General features: G+C 36.3%; 1 protein-coding gene across 1 annotated transcript in view; it reads left to right on the forward strand.

Moving 5' to 3' along the window:
* The window catches only part of AQR (aquarius intron-binding spliceosomal factor), a 48,242-nt gene extending 29,988 nt beyond the window's left edge, over positions 1-18,254 (forward strand). Inside the window, exons 24-35 of the mRNA XM_058806365.1 lie at positions 265-374; positions 1,711-1,846; positions 3,524-3,733; positions 4,547-4,684; positions 5,551-5,622; positions 7,046-7,233; positions 8,861-9,032; positions 11,279-11,449; positions 12,236-12,321; positions 13,120-13,294; positions 14,584-14,697; positions 17,730-18,254. Of these exons, the coding sequence (XP_058662348.1) occupies positions 265-374; positions 1,711-1,846; positions 3,524-3,733; positions 4,547-4,684; positions 5,551-5,622; positions 7,046-7,233; positions 8,861-9,032; positions 11,279-11,449; positions 12,236-12,321; positions 13,120-13,294; positions 14,584-14,697; positions 17,730-17,975 (1,818 nt within the window). The 3' untranslated portion in view covers positions 17,976-18,254. The remainder of the gene's footprint in view (positions 1-264; positions 375-1,710; positions 1,847-3,523; positions 3,734-4,546; positions 4,685-5,550; positions 5,623-7,045; positions 7,234-8,860; positions 9,033-11,278; positions 11,450-12,235; positions 12,322-13,119; positions 13,295-14,583; positions 14,698-17,729) is intronic.
* Positions 18,255-24,527: the final 6,273 nt, after the last annotated feature.

Genomic DNA, 24,527 nt, shown 5'->3' on the forward strand with positions numbered 1-24,527 from the left:
TTTAATTCTAAATCAAGTGTGATAGTTGTATAAAGTATGCAAATAAAAGGGTGTTAGTAGGCTAATTTCCTTGTTGTCAAGATTAGGAGTTTCAGTATTAACTTTGTTTTGTTAAAACAAATTATTTTTGTTTGTTTCAGCTTCCATTTATTCTAAATTAGGAAAAATCTCTTATTTTACTTACAAGTAATTCCTCCATTTTGCCCTGCAAGAGCCTCTGAACTTCTAAAAACTACCTTTTCTCCTGTTCTTGTCAATCTTTAGGCTTTGAACCAGCTGTTCGAAAAAATCATGGCTTTAGACATTGATGAGCGTCACCTTCTGCGTCTGGGTCACGGAGAGGAGGAATTAGAGACAGAGAAAGATTTCAGCAGGTGAGGAAGGAGATGCTAATGATAAACTCCCTTGTATAAACATGGCAGCAAGATGTCTCTATTGAATCCACTCTGCCTCCCAGGCGAAGGAGCAGTGGTGGACAAGTTTTACCCTTCTCATGTTATTCAATCCCAGTAACGCAGATTGCACTAGTTTTCCGTACCACATTTATTAATTTTGGTTCTTACTCTGTACAGAAGCTGTGCTTCCATGAGCATCTAGAGACAGACAGTTGCTTTTTCACAAAATCAACTGCTTGAATAATAGATATTTATATATTTTTTTGACCCTCATACCTTCATACAATTAATCTGTGAGAGAAATTAGAATAATAAGGTGGATTCTTAGAGCTACAGTTTTTTTGTTCAAATATGGTATCACTTCTACTGTCATGGTGATTTTTGCATTAATAAACAGGAAATCAAACTTTCTGCTTTGAATTCTTCTTCAACTTTCCTTAACATCAAAGTTGCTTATTTCATTGATAACATGTTTTGAAGTATACATATGTAAGGAAAGCTGTGAACTCTGTGTCAGTACAAAGACTTAAGAACCTGTTCTTCTAAATATTTGTGTGTTTGTCATGCGTTAGTCCAATTGACGTCAGTAGGATTACCCACATTCATGAATGTAAGCGGGGTATAATGGTCGTGCACTGGAAATATCTGAACTGTCCAGTACTGGATTATCATAGCAATACTTTGACTTCAAAAGCTGTAGTAAAAATTATATATAGTCACTAGAAGCTACCCACATATACATAGTTCAGTATTTAGCAAAATAAATGCCTTGTGATTTTTTTTTCTTTTGAATTGAATGCTTTGACATAGTCAAATTATTCCAGAAATTTGATAGCCAAAAACTTATTGAATGATGCCATAGCAGATATTTATGTAGTACTATCCATAGTTTAGTATATTCCTTGAACTGTAGCATTCATTGTTAAAAGGAATTTTCTTTCTGACACTATGTTGTCTGTTTTCACACTTTCTCAAGGTAACTCCAGACCTGTGGGATATTTGTGCAAGCACTATGGGTTCTGGTAGTTCAAGAGGGAGGGGTAAAGGTTGAGGAACATATTTGAACATGGGCTGCACTACTCTGAGAACTTAATTTCTCATTAGCTTGGCTTTGTGAATTGTTAGGATTCAACTGATAAAAATAGTCAGCATGTAACAAATTCTTAGGCTTTGAAACAGGGTTGTACTTGTGACAGTGTTTTGGCAGGGTGCTGGGTTTTTTTGTGATCTCTCATTGTGATATTGAGATACTATTTTGAGTTTAATAAAAATTATTATTATATATTACATATGTTATATATAATCTGTTTTGTAGGTATGGAAGAGTCAATTATGTGCTGGCTCGAAGACTTGAACTTCTGCGAGAAGTTGGGCGATTACAAGAGAGTCTTGGAGTCCCAGGAGATGTATCTTACACTTGTGAAACAGCTGGCCACTTTTTCTTATACCAAGTAAGGACTAAAATACTTTTGCAGAGACTGTATGACCTAAATATGTTACGAAACACTGTGTAAAACTTGCAATGAATTTTTCAGAGTTGAGAGTAAAAGCAAAAAGCATTTTCCTTGGTGATTCACAATACAGTAACTGCTAAAGTTAAAATTGCAGCATGACTCGCTTGTGTTGCTATTGTTTTAAATCCTGCCTGCTGACTCACCAAGTCATTGCTGCCCTTCATGAATGCTGGCAAAGATTCTAACCTGAAGCTTCTCCTTCAGATAGGAAAATCTGTGGGCTGCTTTGTATTTTGGACAAGCATTAGAGCAGCTACTTGATGGTCCTGATAGGAGGCTTTTATAGCATTAAATGCCAGTGTGAAATTAAATGTACATTGTACAAAATGGTATGTTGCATGTCCCTCATTTCTCCTCCATGTATTTTTCAGTGATGTAGTCTACATTTGCAATTAGTGTTGCATAAGGAGGTTTACAGAGTGGAACTTAGGACTGAATGCACTTACTTGTGTACGTTTTTACAGCAGTTACTCTGGTCTAGCTTTAGTGTGGACCTTAACATTAAATGGACATTAGATGTTGAAGAATGCAAGGAGCACTGCTAGAGGTCATCTTCTGGTTCAGTTTCCTCCTAAATGAATCCCACTTGGTATTTAAATCAAAGTAGTGTAAGTAGAGATAATAAAGAAGGTTACTTCTGTACTGGGTTTATGTGGCAAGGTTTTGGTAGCAGGTGGCTGTAGGAATGCCCTCTGAGAAGAGGCCAAGGGCTGCCCTGTGCAGGACCCAGGCAGCTCCAGCAGACCCACTGCTGAGCAAAGCTGAATCCATAGTGAAACTGGTGCTGTGTCTTTGAAAACCTCTTTGAGAAGAGGCCAAAAACCAGCAGCAGCCGAGGGCAGAGAGGGAAGTGTGAGAAACAACCCCATACACCCAGGACAGAAGAAAATGAGGGGGCAGGAAGTGCTCCAGGCGTCAGAGCACAGATTCCCCATAGCTTGTGGAGACAGCCATAGTAAAGCAGGTTTTCCACCTGCAGCCAGTGGAGAGGCTGTGGCAGAGCAGATACTGCCAATGCAGCCCATGGAGTTCCCCATGCTGAGCAGGTGGGTATGTCCTGAAGGAAGAGGCAGCCTGTCAAAATCCCATGCTGGAGCAGAGAAGAAGTGTGAGTAGGAAGGGGTGGCAGAGATGTGGTGTTGTGAACTTGAATGATCTGTACTGCTCAGGGTAGGGAGGAGGTAAAAAAATTGACAATGAAATTAACCCTGGGAACAAAGAGGGAGTGGAGGAGAAAGATGGTTTTAGTTTTGTCTTTGTTGCTCACCATCTTACTCTGTTTTTAATTTTCAATAATAATTTTCCCTGTTTTGTCAGTGATGCTACTTGCTAAGCAATCTCCCTGTCTTTATCTCAACCCATAAACTTTTCTGTCTTAATTTCTCTCACTGTCCTGTTGAAGAGGGGGAGTGGGAGAAACTGGGTTGGGAGTCTGGCAGCCAACCAGGGTTGAGCCAAGTGCAGCCCACCACAACTTCAAAAATGTCTTTCTGACACAAGGTCAAATGCTACCTAAGACATACCTTACTTCTGTGATAATTTTTTTAATGGTATGCTGCAAGCCTGTATATTGCCAAATACCTTATGATATAAACCCACCTTGCTTTGTCACAGGTAATGTCTCGCTGGGAGGAGTATATCAGTAAAGTGAAGGTTAAAGGTGGAAAATCGCCAGATGTTGCAGATGTCTCCAGTTTCTTTCCTTTTCACCAGTATTTTGCAAATGCTCCTCAACCAGTTTTCAAAGGCAAATCGTATGAAGAAGATATGGAAATTGCTGAAGGGTGTTTTAGACATATTAAGAAAATATTCACTCAGCTTGAGGTAAGACATGTAACTGTTAATGGCAAGTGAATCTGGCTAATCTTGTAGAAAAATTACACGACTCCAAAATTCTCATTTTCCCTACTTCCTAGAAGAAATATACATGTCTAGGAAGCTTCATTACTTGGCAAGGTAGGAATTTCCACCTTACAGTAATATAGGTATATAGGTTACACAGTAGGAGCAAGGGTCTGGTCTCTTTTAGTTGGATCATGGGAAGCAGCCATTCTGCATCCATTTTCACTGATGAGGTTACAAGGATTGGTACACCTGTCACTACTCCTCTGATCCTCGCAGGGTCTTTGTATTTACAGTGAGATGCCTTTAATCAGATAACCTAAAAGTAACAGATTATCTTCTGGTTTTGCCAGAATTGCTTAAGAGGCTATTAAATATTAGGATAAAGGTGATTTGTGATAATTTGATTTTATTAACTGTAATGGTCTTTCTACTACTGAATTTGATGTCATGTTATGATGCAGTAAAGTAGGAAACAAGAAGATATAATAAAAGAAAATTTTGGGGGATTCTGAGAGGGTTCCTCAGAATTATTTGAATATTTGTCTGTAAATTTATACGTACGTACAGGTTGGAATTATTCTTTCATAGGTTTTTACAAGATTGTTTTTCAAAATGCACTAAACCTGGAAACAACAACAAATTATTCAGATGGGATTGTTAATAGTACATAGCCTCAGAGCTTTCTTGTTTAATTATGTCAAGAAGGTAGCCACAGAGTTTGAGTGGATTTACTCTATAAGTGATATTTTTTTCATATTCTGACTTTCAAGACTTTTCTTTTGTCTTCCATAGGAATTCAGAGCATTTGAACTTCTCCGCAGTGGCCTGGATAGATCAAAATACCTGTTGGTGAAAGAAGCAAAAATCATTGCAATGACTTGTACTCATGCTGCTCTGAAACGACGGGACCTGGTTGAATTAGGTTTCAAAGTAATGATTTTACTAGTGTTACTGTACTGTTTGATTTTGGTGTTGGGTCTCCCCTATTCCCCACCCCATATGAATCTTTTTATCTGCCTCAAATCTAGGCCAGCTAGATTATTTAGAGTTGCATTTTTTTACCTGTATGTTTCAATTTTTTAATTTTACTGAAGAAAAATATAACTTCTGTAAGTAAAAGATTAAATCACTTTTGACTTACTGTATATACTAAAATTGTAAATAGTGCTTTTTTAAAAAAGTTTTACCATATTACATGATAAACAGCAGTGATAGGATTAATAAAATAGAGGTAGAACTGGCCTCTATGGCCAGTAAACATGACCTTTACAGCTTTGTTTACCTAAAAAATCAACAATTTGAGGAAAAATAACTATGATGCAATACTTTTTTTCATTCCGAAGTGGTAACTATAACTGTTAATTTAGTGCAGTCTTGGTTTCTGACAAAAGCCAGCCACCAGTAATTCTTCAGTATTATTTTTCACTGATCATGTACTGTATTGGATCACAAAATGGCTTCTCTTCAGCTTCAGTGCAGAGATACAAATTATTTTGCTCCACTGCAGAAAACTTTACTCTTGTGGTTATGGCATATAGGAAGCAAGTAATGTAATTCAGTCTTGGATTCCTTCTAGGTATAAGCCCTGACTGGTACAGAGAGTTCTGCCATTTGTGTAGTAGGACTTCACCTATTTGGTAATACTGATATTCTCCCTATAAGGTGAAATACTGCTGTAACCATCCCACCTGGAAAAATCTGAAGGAGTAATAGATGCTTTCTTTTGGTAGGCTGAATAAATACCTTTATTTGTGTTACTGTGTTTATGGACATCTCCTTACTTTTTTTTTTCTCAGTATGACAACATCTTAATGGAAGAGTCTGCTCAGATTCTGGAGATAGAAACCTTTATACCTCTCCTGTTGCAGGTTAGACTTAAAACATAAAAGATCTTAAATAAGACTTTGTGCTCTTGAACACTATTGAATATTAAAATGAAAAATATCATGTGCAGGAAGTAACCCAGAACTGATATTTGCTAGTAAGACCTTTCACATTGATTTGACTGATTTGATTTTTAATTATGAAATTATTTAATGCAATGAAGTAACCATCTTACATTTTTTATCAAACTTTTAAATGAGCATTGATTAACCAGCTGCATCTGGCAGTTGAGGGAAAGTAGGTATATGTGAGCAATGCAGAAACTGAACAGTTTGTATAATTAGAGTAGACCATTTCACCATAAAGGCATATTCTGAGGGATATTCTATGAGTTTATTTATGTGAGGCATCCAAATACTCTTTGAAAATTGAGTGGGTTTTAATTTTAACAAAACCTAAGGATCTAGCCTTCCAGAGCAGCAGTAGTTGATTTTTTTACTTGCAATTCAGTGAGAAACTTTTAAAAACAGAATTCTGGGGGACCTCTTTGTCCAAGATTTAAATGGCTGGTATGTCCAGAAAACTATATGGAATGCTTCATCATGTGCAAAGAGGAAACTTCCAGGAGTGAGTAAAAAAAAAGACAGTAAGCTTTGGGTTTTTGTGGGGATTTTTATTCTTGCTAATAAAATTATTTCCGTACTCTTTTTTTCTAAGATGTTTTCAGGCTTGGGGAGTTGGAAGTCCAGAGTTCAGTTTTCTTTCCTTGATGTCTGATCAGAAACTGCTTCAGAGCTCTTCCACTTCAAGTGTCAGGAGAAGGAGCTTTATGCTCTGTCTCAAATAGTGTTCCCATAAGAAAGGGAATTACCACAGGAGTGTGTAATGAGGATCTGACAGCTGGAAGTCTCCAGGATGCTAATTGTGAAGAGCATTCAGCCCAAGAGCCAAGACGGGAATTAGTTAGGGGCACATCCTGGTCATGGGAGAAGCTATTTGAGAATTACAGAAGTAAGCATGATCTACAGAGACACTTGAAAGGCAGGTTCAGTGTTGCCTCAGACATCTGAACACTAAAAACTGTTTCAGATGCTTCATATTCACTACCTCAGAATCCAAAAATAAAGTTCAGAGGGCAGTTCTGGGTTGACTGCTGTGACTGAAGTAATCAGGGGTTTTGGCCTTTAAAACAATAAAATAGGATCTTTATTCTGATATTTCTCTACTAATTTTAGTAGATAAAGGTACTTTATTGTTTTTTATTGTTTTATATGAAAAGAGACTTTATTTACAATTATACTCTCTGATTGGATGGAAGCTAGCAATCTTTAAAAAGACTGAAGTTCAGTGTAGCTTAAAAAGAAATGTTGAAGGGCTAAGACAAAGGCAGACAATCTGACTCTTAATGTGTTTTGAGTGCCTTGATTATATTGTAATGGTTGCAATGGTGTAACTGTTCCATTCTAGAACCCCCAGGATGGATTCAGTCGTTTGAAGCGCTGGATTATGATTGGTGACCATCATCAGTTGCCACCAGTCATTAAGAACATGGCTTTTCAGAAGTACTCCAACATGGAACAGTCTCTTTTTACACGGTTTGTTCGTGTTGGAGTGCCAACTGTTGATTTGGATGCACAAGGAAGAGCAAGAGCAAGGTAAGACAGGAAATCCTTTGTCTGGCTTGTAAGAAAGTAACAAGTTGAAAGTGAGAGAGCACACACAGCTAGGGAAGCTGGTTTTTATTGTTAGGACAGGAGTGTGCAAAACTGGAATTTAGTTCCATTAATTTCAGCTTAGACTAGGAAGGCAGATTCTACTTCTCTGAAATGCTATCAGATTAATTTCTTCATTGTTATTTTTATATAGTAGTACTCTGCTGTTGCATGAGTACTTTAATGAAAATTGTATTTCAAGGTACTTAATCATCTTAGATGTTCAGGGTTTTTTTACAAATGAAACTTTACAGAAGCTTTTTTTTCTAAACTAATGTTTAGTATATTCAAAGTGAAATAAAAATCTGATTTATTTAACCTTGAATATATAATAATTCCCTTAAAGACTGTAAAAGGCTGCTTTTCTGTAGTATTTCAGGAGAGATGCATCCAGAGGTTGGGCAGATTCAGGTTGTCCTCATGAGAACAAAAAGCCTTTTTATAGTAAAGGAAATACTGCAACTCTGTAGTGTAATAGTTTTTTTTTATCTATGTATTTGTCATTTCACGGTAGTAATTTAAACATCAGATTTATTGATTGTGTAAATTGTATATTTGTGGTGTCATGTTAAGAACAAAAAATAAAACCAAATAAGAGAAAATTACTTCATATAAAATCTTGCTACTCTAGGTTTAGTTCTAAATCTTTATTTTAGGCATAAAGTGTAGTCAACAATATAAAGGATAACTTCAATTTTTTCATGTAGGAAATGCTTGGAATCTAGAATATTCTTTTCTAGTCTTATGAATGACAGTTCAGTATGATTTTTAAAATTAAAATTTTATCTGAATGTGCTGGTGAATAAAGTTTATTTTTCAAAATCTTAGTGAACTTCTTAGTGATAAGAGAGCAAAAGTCTTTCACTTTGCAAGTCATTTCTTGATCAAGAAATTACTTCCTGTGCTTTGTCTTTTGTGATCATGGGTAGCTTCCCCCTGAGCTATCTGCTTCTTGGTCTGGTCTGGATATTGTTAGGCATTTGTGAATGAGACATTTTGTTAGCATTACTGTCCCTAGAAATATCAGGAATCATTTAGAATTAGGTAGATTTTGTTTGTTTCCATTCATGTCTTGTGTTAATACTAGGAAATACACAAAATAAATAAGGAAATAAATTTCCTTTTTACTTTTTGTTAGAAAAAGTAAAAAAAGTAAGAAGCTTTACCACAGTTAACGCAGAAAATACTATTTTCCTTATTCCTTCTGTTTTGTAAAGAAGGACTAATATTCCTTAAGTTTTCTTACCCATCAAAGTTTTCGCTAGAATTCTCTCAAAATTTGTAGCTTGATCAGGAGGAACAGACTTAAACCCAAATGTGCCACATTGACATGGCATCTGAAGTTTTCAGTGAGAGAGAACAAAACAGAATCACAACCTAAAAATAATATTGCTGGATAGATTGTTCGGGTGTGTTCGTTTATATATGTACAGGCTGCCTAGCAGAATTACTCTTTTCACTGAAATCCTACAAAAGCCTTGATCCCAAATGCATGTGAACTCTCTGGGATGAGTAGAAGAGCCTGCTGTAGCTCACTCTGTGTGCTTTGTGTCTGTGTGCCTTTGGACAGTTTGTGTAACCTCTACAACTGGCGCTACAAGAACCTGGGTAACCTGCCTCACGTGCAGCTTCTGCCAGAGTTCAGAACAGCCAATGCTGGCTTCTTGTATGACTTCCAGCTTATAAATGTAGACGACTTCAATGGTGTAGGAGAGTCTGAACCCAATCCTTATTTCTATCAGGTAAGGGAAGTACTACATGTGTTATTTATTAACCTCAATAGGGTTTGTTAGATCTGCAATGAAGACAGACTATCAAAAACAGTAAACTGACATTCAGTTCATATTCTCTGATAATTGAGTCATGTGTATGATTTTTTTCCTCCTTTTAATGAGTTTTGAATGTTGAAAATGAAAACATTGTGTTGGGGCTTTTGCTCAGTGAATTACTTTGTTTTCTCATTGTTATGGGAAGGATGAGACTTGGTGTAATTCATTACAAAATGTAATTTTGACCTAAGGCAAATTAAAGTCCATTGTAATTCAGCTGTACTGCCATGATAGTGGAAAAACAGTAGCACTTCCCCTGAGCAAAAAGAATGGAAGCTTGCTTGGTTGCTCATACCCGAGTTTGAAGAGTCACTGTGTTATTTGTGCTATAGGTAGGAATGCTAAAATGCCCATTCATTAAAGAATAAAACAGTACTGCTAGTAATATACATAAGAGGCATAGAGACATTGAGGGTGAAGTAAATTGCCAAAAAAACCTTAATCTTGGATTTTCTCAACTAAGTTTTGAAACGTTCAACTAAATTTTGGAATTAAGCCATCATCAACAGTCTATCTGTTTTTCTTAAATTAGGAAAACATTTTACACTTGTAATGAGATGCTTATATTTTCAGTCCTTTTATTTTTCTTGTTTTAAAAACTAGTGAAACAAACTATGGTGTCTAAAATAGCAAACCTGGGCTTTGGAAAAATAAGAGCTGGAGTGATGTGCAAGTTAAGGAGTTTAATTCAAACATGGAATCAACACCTTATATTTTGCTCAATATTATGGAAATCAAACAATATACTTTATGATAATAATATTCATGTTCATTTTTTCCTCTGAAGATTAGTGAGACTTATGTGAATCTCTGTTTTTAAAAAGGTATGAAATATATTCATAAGTTTTGCTTGGGTTCTTCTCAGTGCTTTTTCAGTACAAATTAGTGGGCTGCTAGAGAAGAAAGCAATGGTTAATCATAATCCACTTTATCCCATTGCTAGATTGAGGACAGAATTGCTTGGAGATACTATTTTGGTTTTGTTTTTGAAACTCTAACATGCGAGTAGTAAAAAGTTGTCCAGTGGAACACAAACAGCTGAAATGAGTGCCTCATAATTTGGAATGCTAGCACTGCTTTAGACCACTCTTTGGCTAAAGAAGATTAAGAACACTGACATGAGGACACAGAACACACTTCTCATTATATCAGCACTCTCATGTGCACACTCTTCTAATACTTCCTACCGTTACTTTTTTTTTTGTGATCTTGATAATTGATGTGATAGTTAGCAGAATATGTTGGTGGCATTCTAGGTTTTTCATGAGATAACAGATTGTTGTCATGTATAATTCTCTTTGTAAATTTTGGCTTTTCTTTCCAGAGTTAAAGGGGATTAAAATTTGTAGAATAGCTTTACACCCACAGGTGTTTGATATGCCTGGCAACTGCATTTTCCAAGTAATGCAGAGCCCACTTAGTAAGAAAAAATAAATGAAGCTGGTATGTCCAGCCTATTCAAACATACGCCAAGTGGGGATAAAATTCCTTGTATAAATAGAACAGGAGTAAATGTCAGCATTTGAGAACAACTTTTTAACCTGAAAGATAATTTTTGTTGACAGAAAATGGATTTAAATAGCCTATGAATAACATCAGTCTGGAAATAGAACAAAGCTTCCCATAGCCAGAAGAGTAGTACTTTGGAACAGACTCATAAAGTAATGACAGAGAGAGAAAGTTACAATATACAAAATAACAGCTGGTAATTTGTAATTGAATAGCATGGCCTGCAGTGGAAATAACTGGATTTGATAATCCAGATGTCTGTCTCCTAAGTAATACTTTAAAGACTTTATACTAGCGTAACTAGTTCTTATTTCAGTTTACTGGGGAGTGAGTCATTGCACCTTTTTTTGAGTAAATATTGCAAAGTTTCAATCAGTGACTAACAATAATATTGATGTAGATATTTTAACAGTTGTCTGAAAAGGAGTGAGACTGAAGGTATTAAACCTAATTGTGGTTCTTTCATTCTTTCAGAGTGGCTTGTGTGAAGTGAGCAAAGAATCATCAGATCTAGGGACATTTCTCTCAGCACTAAAATATTTGTCTAAATACCTGACAATGTTACAGGTGTTATTCTTTGTAACCTTACACGATGAGTAACCGTTTTTTTTTTTTGTCTTCATGTCTTTTTCTTTCATTTAAAACTTTAGAATCTTGGTGAGGCGGAGTATGTTGTGGCAGTTTTCATGTACATGTGCCTGCTTGGCTATCCTGCAGACAGGATAAGTATCCTGACTACATATAATGGACAGAAACACCTGATCCGTGACGTCATTAATCAGCGATGTGGAAACAATCCTCTGATTGGAAGGCCAAACAAGGTGACTTTGAAAGTGTATCATAGCAGCCATTGCACTAGTTCTGGTTTCTATTGTCATATTTTTCTATTGTCATATTGTCAATTGTCAGTTTCTGGTTTTTAAATTGTCATATGGCAAATCTGGCTGATTTAAGCTATACTTATACAGGTATCTGTGGAAGTATTTAATATATTAATAAGTATTTAACCACATATTTATGAACCTACATTCTATGGAATTTCATAGATTAGTGCCCTTGTTTTTGCCTGTGAATAATTTGACAGAGTGAAGTTGGTGAAGGTGAAAAGACTACAGGCTTTGTGGGACAGAATAACTATTTATAATTTATTTTTTTAATCACAAATGATAAAAAATAACATCATTCCCCAAAATCACATCATTCGAAAGATCCACCCAGAGTGGAAATTATTTGATAGGATGTATGATCATGAAGAAACAAATAAAGAATATAGTTATAAATGTCTGGTGCTAATTCTGCAGCTTAAAACTGTCTTACAAAGCTAATGGCTTTCCGTAATCTTTTGGAATTAGCACCTTACTTCTCTGTCCAAATTTAAATAAAAAGAAGTAAAAGAAACAGTGTACAGTCAGACAAAAGGTCCTCCCAACATATTCCAAAAAAATATGTTTTTTTTTTTAGAAGCCAGCTAAATCAGTTAAAGAATTCTCTTTTCATGTTTACTGCAATCTCAGTCCAAAGTCAATGTTAAAATTGTGGTGTCATGTTTTAATTGAAATGGCAAAGATTAACCTATAGAGTTTTTTCCTTCCTTTTGAATTCTCTAGGTAACAACTGTGGACAGGTTTCAAGGCCAGCAGAACGATTATATCCTGCTTTCCCTAGTGCGTACCAAAGCTGTAGGCCACCTTAGGTATGCAAGAACATCTTCCTGTAGTGCCATAGCAGTACTTGAACTCTGTATCAGATACAGGAATGTTTATGGTGCACTGTACAAAAAATTCTATTGTATGAGTATGTAGTAGAAATGAAGTTCAATGCTATGTATCTAATGGAGTTCAGAGAGACTTCCTTTTATAACTGCCTGGTACCCTCTTCTCGAGCACTTTATCCTTTGGTAATGGCTCCTACCCTGTGATTAGTTTATATTGCTGCAGATAGGCTGACCTTGGTTTCACCTGAGGTGAATGATAGAACTGTAGTATTTGTTGAGCAAATACAGGCTTAAATTTTCTCACAGATCCTTTCCTGTAATCAAAGTTTTTATTTATTTTGCATCAGAAGTGTTTGATCATTGCATAAGTTGCATTATTGTGTGTAGTTTTAAATGTTTGCACTTTTGCTTTGGGATGTGATGGAGAAACAATCTTAGGTAGATAGATGAGTTCTCAAATTCATCTTTACTTGTTCAGATGCTGAAATGCTATTGGGATTTTTTCTCAATGTCTACTCTCAACTTCTGAGGTGCAGGAAAACAGTAGAAGGTGGTTTTTCATAGTGGTATTGGTACAGTGAACCAATATATTTATGTTTCTATATAATGGTACTAGGATTTGCTAGTTACTGGAACAATGTGTAGTAAAAAAAACTAAAGACAAGATAGTATTTGGGCAGGTGTTTTTATATTTCTTTTAATTAAGACTCATGTCTAGTTATTTTTATTGCAAATGTGTCATCGGTGGAAAATAATGTTTGATTTTATTTTCTGAAGGGATGTCCGGCGATTAGTCGTTGCCATGTCAAGAGCTAGACTTGGACTTTATATCTTTGCAAGGGTATCACTATTTCAGAACTGTTTTGAGCTAACTCCAGCTTTCAGCCAACTCACAGCTCGACCACTTCACCTCCATATCGTTCCCACTGAATGTTTTCCAACGGCAAGACAGGTAGGGACAGCTGCACTGGATTTTGGTATCTATAATGGGTGTTTGTGTTTGCTCACTTTTTTTGAGTAGGCTGAAAGAGGTGAAACTGTTTTCTCTGCCAGACTGGTGCATTTGCTTCTTGGCATTGGACCAGGCTGCCCAGGAAAATGATGGAATCACCATCCCTGGAAGTATTTTAAAAAAGGTGTGGATGTGGCAGTTGAGGGTTTAGTGGTGAACTCAACAGTGCCACTTGATGATTAAATTTTGTTGATACTAGAGGTCTTTTCCAACCTTAATGATTCTATGAATAACTCCTTGGGGTGATCTTTTGTCATGATACATACCAGATGTTTCCACAAAAGTTAATTATCAGTATAATTTAATTATCAGTAGCTGTTGGGCCTGCTTTTTCCTAAGTTCTGCCTGTGTGAATGATTCAGTATTCTTTTTTTTGTGATCAAAATAGTTTTTTAGTTCTTATATGTTTTTGGTCATATTATGAAACCAAATTGCACTATTTCTCAAGCAAAGCTACATAAAGCTACTCATTTCTCATTTAAAGAGGTAAAATTCTATGTAACCAAGTAATTCAGGATTACAAGTTAATTTTTTTTCTCTTTGAATTGGTTTCAATATAATGAGAGTTTTGCTGCTGAGATAGCTTCATAAGTACAAAAACCTAATTTGTAATAATGCACTAGATCTTTAGGGGAAAGGTTCATATGGAGGGTCTAAGCCCAGGGCACACAGCAGGATGCTCAATGAAGACACAAAGGAGCATATCTGCTCTGCTTCCTGAAGCTTTGAGAAGGGATGCCTGCATGCACCCAAAACTCAGTTACAGCTCTTTCCCTGGTCTTAAATGCTGTTGGTTTGGGAGGGAGCCCTTTCAGTTTAAACTTTCAGATCAACTGTGAAACAAGAATGCAACAAGCGTGGTCAGTGAGTGTGAGCAAGGAGCTGGGCTGCAACAGGCAAGAGGCTAAATCCTAATCTGATCATAACCAATTTGTGCCTTTAATATGTTAAATTACTCATGTCCAAAATGTACTTCATGGAGTAAGAATCAGAACCCAGCCTCCCCTTTTGAAGTTTCTTCTCCAGGCTGCATTGTCATGATTGATTCAGTTCCCCAAAATGTAAGACCTATGCTTCCGAACTTTCCAAAGAATTCACCAATTCTTTTTTTCTTTGAAAAGCGTTATTTAATTTCTTGGGACTTTTGACTTCTAGTATAGTTAAATAACCTTTGAATGGTGGTTGTTTTGCTTTGTTTGCTGAATGTCAACTTTTTTCCCCTTCCTTAGAATGGAGAAAGACCAGCTCACCAAATACATATTATTAAGAACATGCCTCAAATGGCTAACTTTGTGTACAATATGTATATGCACATGATACAGAGTACACGCCACCATCAACAGGTGAGGAACTTCTAAGTTTTGGAATGCATTTAAAATGAATCATTTTTTTGTAAATGACATGAGAAGCTGTTGAGATTTGAGTCTGTTTCTGTTATATTTAAAATTCAAGAAGTATTCATGACTGAAAGAATATTGAGGTCTTGTAAAATGTTGCAATAGCAAAAGATGTATCTTCTAGTAGTGTAAGCCACAGTTTAAGGCCCCAAACCCATCAGTAATTGATGACAAGTGCGTTGATGGCTCTCTCTGGGCCAAAAATGCTGTTCATTAATACTACAGAACTAGCTTGTCCAGTACTAATTTGAGGGAGACTTGTGTGTTACCTTTCAGGTAAGTGTGGGATTTCAGCTAGTTGGATTATAACACCACTGCATGATGTAATAATGTTTTGTAAGGGAAACACCAGATCATGTCTTGAAACCATTTTGATCCTGTTGAATCTCCCTATTATCCAGATTGGCTTGCAACTGTAGTGTTTTTTGTCCTGGAGCAATTTTTTTCAGCCATACTTCAGCATTAAGGAGAATTGCATGGGGTTGGAAGCCGTTGTAGACACTTCTGTACCTAGTTTTGTCACTGTTTAATCCCTGAAGCAGAATTCAGAACCCACCAGAAAGTCTTTGTAGTCTCATGTAAGTGAGTGGAGAATTAAGGTAGCTTAGATAGTGTGCTGAGCAGAAAGCTGCCTTTACTCAGCATACTTGGAGCTGTAAAGCCTAGAAGTGGTTAAACCAAGAGGGAATGGTCTTAAATGCTCCCCCTTAACTGCATCAGCTTTCACACAGCGTCTAGGGTCTGTCATCTTTATATTACCTATATATTATTCTTCATATGTTATATATGTTGTATTACCTATAATTTATTCTTTCATGGTTCTCTGAAGTTCCCTTATTGGTTTTTGCTCTTCTGAAAGATTTCCAAAAGTGTACAAAATTGATGTAAAAGGACATTGCTTACTCTGTGTTAGCTGATTGTGAGAGGAGAATGTGAACATGATTGTCCTTGAACAGATAGTCTAAGAGATCTAGGTCCTGTTCTCTAATGCAGGGATGTCTCTGCCACATCCTTTTTTTCTTTCACTTCCATGTTTCATCTAATATGGAACAGTGTAATCAGTGGAGATCAGAACCCAAAAGTAACTGAATGTCAGACTTCCCAAAAATTTATTTTTCTCTGCAGTTCTTACCCAGTGACTTCTGGATTTTATTTTTATTTCTGAGAGAAAGCTTCAGCCAAATTTGAAGTGTTTTATTACCCAGAAAAATCCTTTTCCAGGCTGAACAGAGAGGATACTTTCTCACTGTTTTGAAGAAATGCTGTAATTACCTGTGTGCTATAAAAAAAAAGGGGATATACAAAGAGGACACTATTAGAATTTCTTCTTACTGTAATTTTTTTTAGTAGTAGTGAAGTAAGCTCACACTGTTTTTTTAGAAACCCAGTCCTATAAGCATCTGACAAGACTTGCTTTGAAGCCAGTTTGTCTAATATAGTTGGTGATCTTTCAACCATGCAAAATGTTATGTGATGAAGACTTAGTAGATTGTGCAGTAGATTTGCCACATTTAGGTGTAAATTAATAGCCCTGTCAAACCAGGGAAGCGTATACATGTCCTGAAAATCAGATGATAGCACCTAAATTTTACCAAAAAGCATTTGCTTGACACTTTAATCAAATGTGGACACATTTCTCCTGCTAATACCTGTTACTCTTTTTGGCATCCTAATCTTATCCATTGCTAGCTCAAATTAGTTACAAAACTGCTGTTTTCCTACTGTGACAATGAATCACATTCTCCTTGCCGGAGAAGCTGAGAAGTGAACTACTGAAAAAAGCAAAGCTGGCACTAAATTTCTTTTGTTCTATTCAGTACAACATTATTATTTTCCTTTTCTTTTACACTAGTCCTTACAGTAGTCATCAGAAAGCACAAGGTGCATCTAAGTAAGTCACAGAAGTCTGAGTTTGTCTCATACATCAAGAATGTATTTTTGTAAGATCTTTGTTTGGAACTACACTTTCCTGTGTACAGATGGATATAGAGACCAGTCTGATAACTTCAAAGTCTATAGAAAATGCTTTTTATATCTCTGCTGGTAATCATAATTGATTTGTAGATTTGCCTATGCAAATTTGTAATATTAGTGTCATCTAACTGAAAGTAAAACTTCACTGTAATTAAATACCTAATTTGTCATGTGATACAAAGTTGGTTTTTGAGCAAAACAAATGGTCAAGTTTTCAAGATTGCTTTTCATTGAAATGGTCCAAAGTATTCTAAAGAAATATCCATCATGTCATTAAATAATGTCAGGCTGCAAGAAGTATGAGTGCTTCTGTTCAGCCTCCAATTGAATAGCATTCATCCATACTCATCAGCTCAATGTATTCCTGGTATTTTTTGTCCAGTTGTGTTACTTGGCTACCATTCAGCCTAGAATGTTTTACAAACTATTTCTTTGGTAAGCACAACACTGTGAATATATGAAATTACTTTTTCAGAAGTATTGTGTGAAAATATTTAAGCATTGTTTAACTGCTATTGAAACTTGAATTGTGTAAGTACAGGTAACATTCACATAGTATTTTATAAGATGCTGCAAGGGGAAATTATGGATATGAGTTGTTAAAGACAGGCCTGTTGAAGGCATCAAAACCAAGTTAAACATGTCTTGGAGTGTGAAATGGTGACAGATGAGATTTGGGTAGAAATACGCATATTGCTCCAAGTAGGGATTTACCATAACCCTATTACTTGTCTGAGTGTTTAAGGTAATGAAATGTGTTTTCTGTCCTTAAATTGAAAGTCCTGAGATTTTTTATGCCCTCTTTTCAAAAAAAACCAAAATATCTAAGATGACTGTATTGTGACCGTTATTCTAATTTTTTTATATATAGGCGTGAATTGCTTACAAATCATTACGACTTGTAAATTTTAAGTGTTTATTGTTAATGCAAAATCCCAAATATGAGATGAGCAGTTCGAGCTAAAGTGTAAAAACTTAAAATCCTTCCTTTTTCAATCATCCAGCATTTACTGCCCCCACCTGCCATGATTGAAGAACCAGAACCGACACAAACTGGAGAGACTGAAGCAGAAGGTGAAGTTCAGGGCCTGCAGGAAGATGCAGCAGAAGAAAGTGAAGTAGTGGAAGAAATGATGAAGGAAGGAGAATTGAATGTGGATGAAATTGATGAACATCGAAAAATGCCAGAACACCCTGGAAGAGACAGTGATAGTGGAGACAGTGAACCTGAGAATGAGACTGAAAAGTGATTGATGGAATCCTTGTCCTTAATGCATTTTGGGAAATTGACAGGGAAAAGAGCAGTTGGAAAAAATAACTGCTATTTTTACATTGACTTTCATTAAATGGTTGCCTCTGTAATACCTGGTTGGTATATTTTTCACTGAATACTTTGTGGACAAGCAACATATTTGGCAAACATTCTACTGAGTTCTTGTCACTATTGGTAATATAATTTGTTTAATGGCCTCAAATTATATGCATTTTCCTTTTTATAAGTTGTTCAGTAAAGATGCTTTTTATACCAATTTTGAATATTTGACTCTTAATTCAGTCACCCAGTAAACCTCACTAAGTATATTCAGTATTGGTCAGACATGCTTTATGGTTTCCTTAGTATTTTTCCATGGAGAATTCCTCATGCAGGGCTGTGCTTGTATACACTGAGATGGTATTTTAGGCATAGGCTCAAGGTCATTATGATATCTGATTGTATGTCTGAGAAATGTGAATTGTCATGGGACTTGGAAGTGATCAAAAGCTTTATTGAATTTTTACCTTATTGGATTCTCAAGATCCACATAGTGTAGCAATTTCTTATCATTCATATCATTGTTCTGATGTTGTTTTTATTCTGTACAGAAGAAGGAAGGATGCAGCTTTTCAACAGCACTGGGTTCTGAATCAGTGTTTTGAATTAAATTTCTCTTGCTTGAAGGAGACACAGTAATTGCCCAGGCTAAAGCCACACGAGGAAGAAAAGAGAAAGTAGTTCCCTGAATGCAGGATATGTAAAACACACAATATTTATATTAATGACATAACGGTTGAGTGGGGTTTTTTTAGGGTAACTTCTGAGTGTGCACATTTCATAAAGTGATCAGAGAAATGATTTGTCCCTGATTCATTATGAATACTTGTCATCATGTCAAATTAGTCAGTGATTTAATGAGACTTAGGAATTTCCAAGTAGGTTTTCAAGCACAGCAACTGCCATAAGAACACCATTTGCTGGCAAAGGGAAAACTCTTGGATTTCAAGTGTTGCAGTTGTGAAGCTGCCAGATGGACTTGCTAGAATGATTAGAAAATAATTGAGTTCCAAGCTTTTTTAACAGCATTGAAGTTTAAGTTTATTTCCTTAATATTTTTAAAGTATAGTACAGGAAAAAACAGTATGAAGTTAAGTGTATGCCAAGCTCCTTGAAGTTCATCTATTGCATACCAGTCTGTGTGTGCTGGGATCTCATCTGCCCCTCCTCCTGAAATCATTCTCTCCCTTCTCTCAGAGGCAAGCTCAGGAGTAGCAGATCTAAGTACTTACCTTCAGTACACACTGTTCTTTAATGTTCTCCCTTTGTTGAAATGAAATTTTCTCAAACAAGAAACTAATAATAATGCAGAATTTGTGTTCCATCCTTGTTTTGTGTTTTGATATAAAGGATGGTACTGTTTATTACTGAATTGCCTGCCTTGGAAGAACTAATTGTGTTGAACATATGGGTATTAAGTTTCATGCAGTAACAATCATGTTCATGCAGAATTTAATAATACTCAGCCTTCAGGCCACAAGCAACTAGCTCAGATGAGGGTTGTCATCTTTGTTTTCCAACTAATTTTCTATAAATACCGAGTTTGACAATAATTTACTTGGTTTAGTATTTTAGGAATTTGAAAAGGACTCTCCAGTTGTTTGGGATTTTTTTTCTAAAATGAATAATTTAACTGGCAGAGGTTCCGTAAAAAATTAGGGCAGAATGACTCTTAATGAACACCTGAAGCTGAAGGGGGCTGCAGAGACCTTTGAGTTGTGCAGTTGGCAGGGGACAGTGTCCACAGCTGGCTGTGCTCTGTGTGCTCTGTGTGCTGGCCCCAGGTGTGCCTGGTCACTCCTTGCAGAGCAGCAGCCAAGGATGGAGCTGTCCCAGACCGACCTCAGTGGGGCCCTGAAGGCAGGAGAGGAGTGGCAATGGAGGTTGTTTCTGGCTAAAGCGCAGGAAGAGCCAGTGGAACTGCAAACAATTGTAAAAGCTTGAACAGCTTCAATGTGCAGCTTTCTGATGCACCAAGCACCACCTATAAAAAAAAAGTGGAAAGTTTTGTTGAGGTAACTTGAGCAGAGCAGGTCCTTCATTATCCTTAATGCCATCTTCCACATGTTAAAATTGCCTTTTTTTCAGAGACATGTTAGGAGAATGCATCCTCAGGAATTTGGGAAAATCATGTTGTCATTCTAGCAGTGGTTGGAAAGTGATTCTTGAGGCTTTGATTTGGAGTGTGAGGTTGGGTTTGGGGCCTTTTACTTCCAAAGCTTTTTAGTTCTGTTTTTAATTTTTGGTAAAGGATGAATTTTGTCTTTTCCACCAAAATAGTTTTTTATGATTGATTCGCATTTTCTTTCAAGAAGGATTAGGTGGGGGAAGTGAAAGAGTCTAAAACTGTAATTTTAATCTATGTGGTTTGCTTTCCAGTGGCAATGTTTGTTTAGGACTCAGCATCTCTGTTCAAGTGAACAACAATATCCAGTTCTTAACTAAATGTATTGAAATTTAAAAAAAAAATACACACAAATTTAATTACTTTAAAAAGACAGAATCTTTAACAAAATAATTTTTAATTGTTTAAAAAAAGTCTCGTCAAACGTTATTGCAAAGATTATAGCAGTGCATGAAAACCTAGTGAACAAAATTAACATCTTTCTGAGGGCAAGATTCCCTAAGAGTATGAACTGGAGGAAAAGATAGAAAATTGCTTTATTTTATTGTCCAAAGCTAAAGAGTAAGAAATCCATTAAGGACATTTGAGTGGAACTAAAGCGCCATTAGGGATTTTTCTTCATATTTATTTAGCCAACCCTTACATGAATTGCCTCATTTTCCTCTTACACTGAACCTGTAAAACAACTTGGTTACTACTTTCCAGACTTGCTTAGAGACTGGTTTGGAAACAGCTGAACCCTTGGGTGCTGATGTAGTGCTAAGGCAAAAACGATACTGTAAGGCAATGTCCTGTTCATTTCTGTAATAGCCAGAAAAAGGAAGGTAAAGAGCAATTTACTTTGGGCTCTGTCATCCATATGTAGGTGAAATAATGCTATATAAACGCAGGCTGTTTTCTGTCTGTGACTGAAATAATGCAGGGTTTGCTATTATCAAAGAAATGCCTTGGTAACTCAGAGCATGGTTTGCTTTTGCTTTAGTTTTTAGTATGGACTTTGAGAGGGCTTGGCAAAGGTGGTGGGTAGGTCAGGACTACAACATTCAGGAGCAGTTTTGCCAAGGGGAAAAAAAGGGACAAGTAAATGTAAGACATACAATACATATAATCTGTAATATTAAATATACTAATATATGATAAACTTCTAAAGACAGGGCCACTTTTTGCTACCCTACATTGTATTTCCTTTAGTAGTGTATACCAAGTACTGCTCTGTGTGTTCAATAAGGTAGAACCCAACTTCTTTTGGAGGGGAGGCAAGCACCGGCAGTTTCCCTTCCCTCTTGGAATGGATCTTGCCATTTCCTGGCATGTAAAAGGCTTTGAATCCTGAAGAAAAGTATTCTCACAAGGAGTAGAAATTAAGTTTTTTTTTTTTTTTTAACAGAATGGCTTTGCTGACAGGACAAGGGAGACCAGTTTTCTGAAATCACTGAATTCTTTTGAAAGAAGGCCTAGAGGTGGTGACAATCACATGCTGGATAAACACGGTGACATAAAATTCTATTGAAATGGGAAGTAGGTAAGGCTTGAAATCTTGTAGCAATCAAACAAAAAGGAATGTCCTGGTCAACAAATGAATCACAACCCACAGCAGTCAAGAAGCTGTGAGTGCTGTTAAGATAGATGACACCATAGTTTCCTTTGCCAAATATGGTAATGCTCTCAGGAGAGAAAATCAATTGAAAATGAATGTTTTTGTGGCAGTTTTGGAAGCTGTTTTTATGGTCCTTAGTGTTTCCTTTGCTATGCAGTTTCTCAAGTGTAGTTCTTTTGCAATCCTTTTCCTCAAAGTATTGGTTGCTTAGGTACCTGTTGGAAAAGCCCAATAACAGTGTAATGTTCAGTGTAATGTTTTCAAAGAATGCTGTTTCCATTGCAAATTGCAGAACATTCTTGAAAGACTTTCAGCTAGGTATCCTCTGTAAATTATGTATTTTCCTAAGTTGTTGGGAGGTATCTGAAAAAGTACAGTACACAAACTTCCAAACCTTGCAAACATGAGCATCTACAAAATGGCTACATTGAAGAGAAAAGCAGAGAGAGAAACAACAATTGTAGTTACTTCCTCTCAGTTTCTAAATAGTAGTATTTCTGACTAAACACTACTACAGTAATGAGAAAGTGATTTTTTTTTCCCCCACACTTACGGTAGGTAAGAAGGACAGATCATCTCTCCAGGCCTTGCTCTGGCAGGGCTTTAGCTTAATCTAAACAATATAAGGGACAATGTAATATGTTGCTATTAAGAAAGATAATGTGTTTTATTTAGCTGCCATTATGATTTTCACTCACCTTGAAAAAGGAGCAAGGGCAAGGATAATTGAATCAAGTAATAGCATTAATTATGTGTAATACAGAGTAACCTGTTGCTGTATCGCTGTATCTGGAAAATGAGATTGAAAAAGAAGGTGAAGAGGAGTTGTTTCAGCTATAGGTAAGAAACTTCCCAGAGTTCAGGCATTATCTTTCTGCTTTAGAAATACTGTCAGAGCAGAGTATGTTTCTGTACAAGTATGTTCTGACAAAATGTAGACCTAAACCAAAGGTTGAGCCAGCAGCTGACAATGACAGTTCACCTATAGATAACAGTGAAAAAGCTATATACAATAACAGTGCGTGTTTGCTTCATCAAACATTAGAATTTTGTGATTCCAAAGAACAGCATAGAAGAAGCAAGCTGGATTGCCAAATAAGGATCAGGAATACATCAGCCCTGGCACCATTTGCAAGAGATAAAAAGAAGCCGCCCGTATTGCATTTATCAAGTGTGAATTCCTAAATTGCTGCAACCCACTGTAAGAGAAGCCCTGCTACACATCTAGAGACGCTTCAGCATCCTGCTGTGCTAGTCTGACATCTCTTGTGTGTCAAGAGCACTTATTTTTAGATGGGACAGTCCTTAGGGACAGAACGTGTCTTAGCTGCTGTAAAGGAAGAAAGGAAGTAGTTCAGGGGCAGCAGGAGTGGGCAGGGAGAAGCTCAGTACAGAGGCACAAAGATTCTGTTTCTGACCATAGGCCACAGCAGTTTAAGCTTGCCCTATTTTTTCAGATTGAATTTTGGCAGCAGCAGCCATGTCCTATTGGGCAATACCTGTTTTCTAAAGTGCGACCGTGTTTTGCAGGCTGAGTCAGAGAGGGGAGAAATCGACTCACCGATAATCTTCCTCTGCTGAGGACACATTCAAGAGCACTGGAGCAGCACTAACTGGGATGAAAAAAAGTCCAACTGTGGAAAGGTTTTCTTGCTGTCTGTCACTGACAACCCCTGGAAATGTGATCAGGGTTAAATAAAAAAAACTGCTCTATTGTAAATATGTAATGTAATGTATGATCTAAATTTGAAGAGAACTCATGCAAATCCAAATATTGCATCTGTATAGCTCTGAATTAAACCTAAGAATCACTAAATTTAAGATAAGAAGAGATAGTGGTTTTGCATATGAGAAAGATATTCTGAAAATTACTATTCTTTGATAGTAATTTTAAAATTAAAATATTTACTAAATTTCTATTAGGAGTTCTGTGGTTTCATACAGATTCTAGAGGAGAATGCTACATATTCACCTTCGAGAAAATTTTGAGTCCTTATTTTGCAGACTGTTTTTTTACTGATAGCCTACTGTGTATTGATCTGGATTCTCTTATCTCTCTTGATGTGTAGTCGTGAGAAATCTTGTGAAGAGCAAGGCCAGAACCCGTGGCTTCCAGTTCAAGTCTGTAGTATAACTTTGTATCTGAACTATTGCAACACATATATTACATAAACTTTAAGTGATGAGCTATGGGTTTTCAACCAGAAAATAAATTACATTCTTTGGAAACTCCTGTGGGATATTGTTTTCAAAAATAATGGGGTTCTAGACTTGAAGACAGTTTTCCCAAAGTGATGCTTTTCCCAAAATATTGCAATTATGTTGCAATTTGTTGGGCATTTGTTTAAAAACAAACAACAAATAGAAACTGTTCAAGCACCTTCCTTGTATAATTAATAGAAGGGAAAAGTACATTTCTTTTCCCTTCCATGAATTATACATTTTTAGGAAGTCAAGGGATGAAATAGAAAGTAAAAGGTGCAATATTGAAAAACACCATAGGCAAACAAAAAAAAAAAAATCAACCAATCAAACAAAAAAACCCACCCACACCAAAAAAAAAAAACACCCCAACACAATTGATTGTTCAAAATTTCTGTTGTTTTGTTTTGTTTGTTGATCCAATTAGCAGTGAAAGGAATTTAAAATTTGGAGTTTCACACCAAATAAAAACATCAAAATATGACCAGCTCTGGTCAAATATGTTTGAATATTGAACCATTCCTGCACTACCGCTTGTGCCCCAGTTTTGGAAAATGGCCTATCTC

The sequence above is a fragment of the Ammospiza caudacuta genome, chromosome 6, assembly GCF_027887145.1.
Source record: "Ammospiza caudacuta isolate bAmmCau1 chromosome 6, bAmmCau1.pri, whole genome shotgun sequence".
In the NCBI taxonomy this organism is placed as follows: domain Eukaryota; kingdom Metazoa; phylum Chordata; class Aves; order Passeriformes; family Passerellidae; genus Ammospiza; species Ammospiza caudacuta.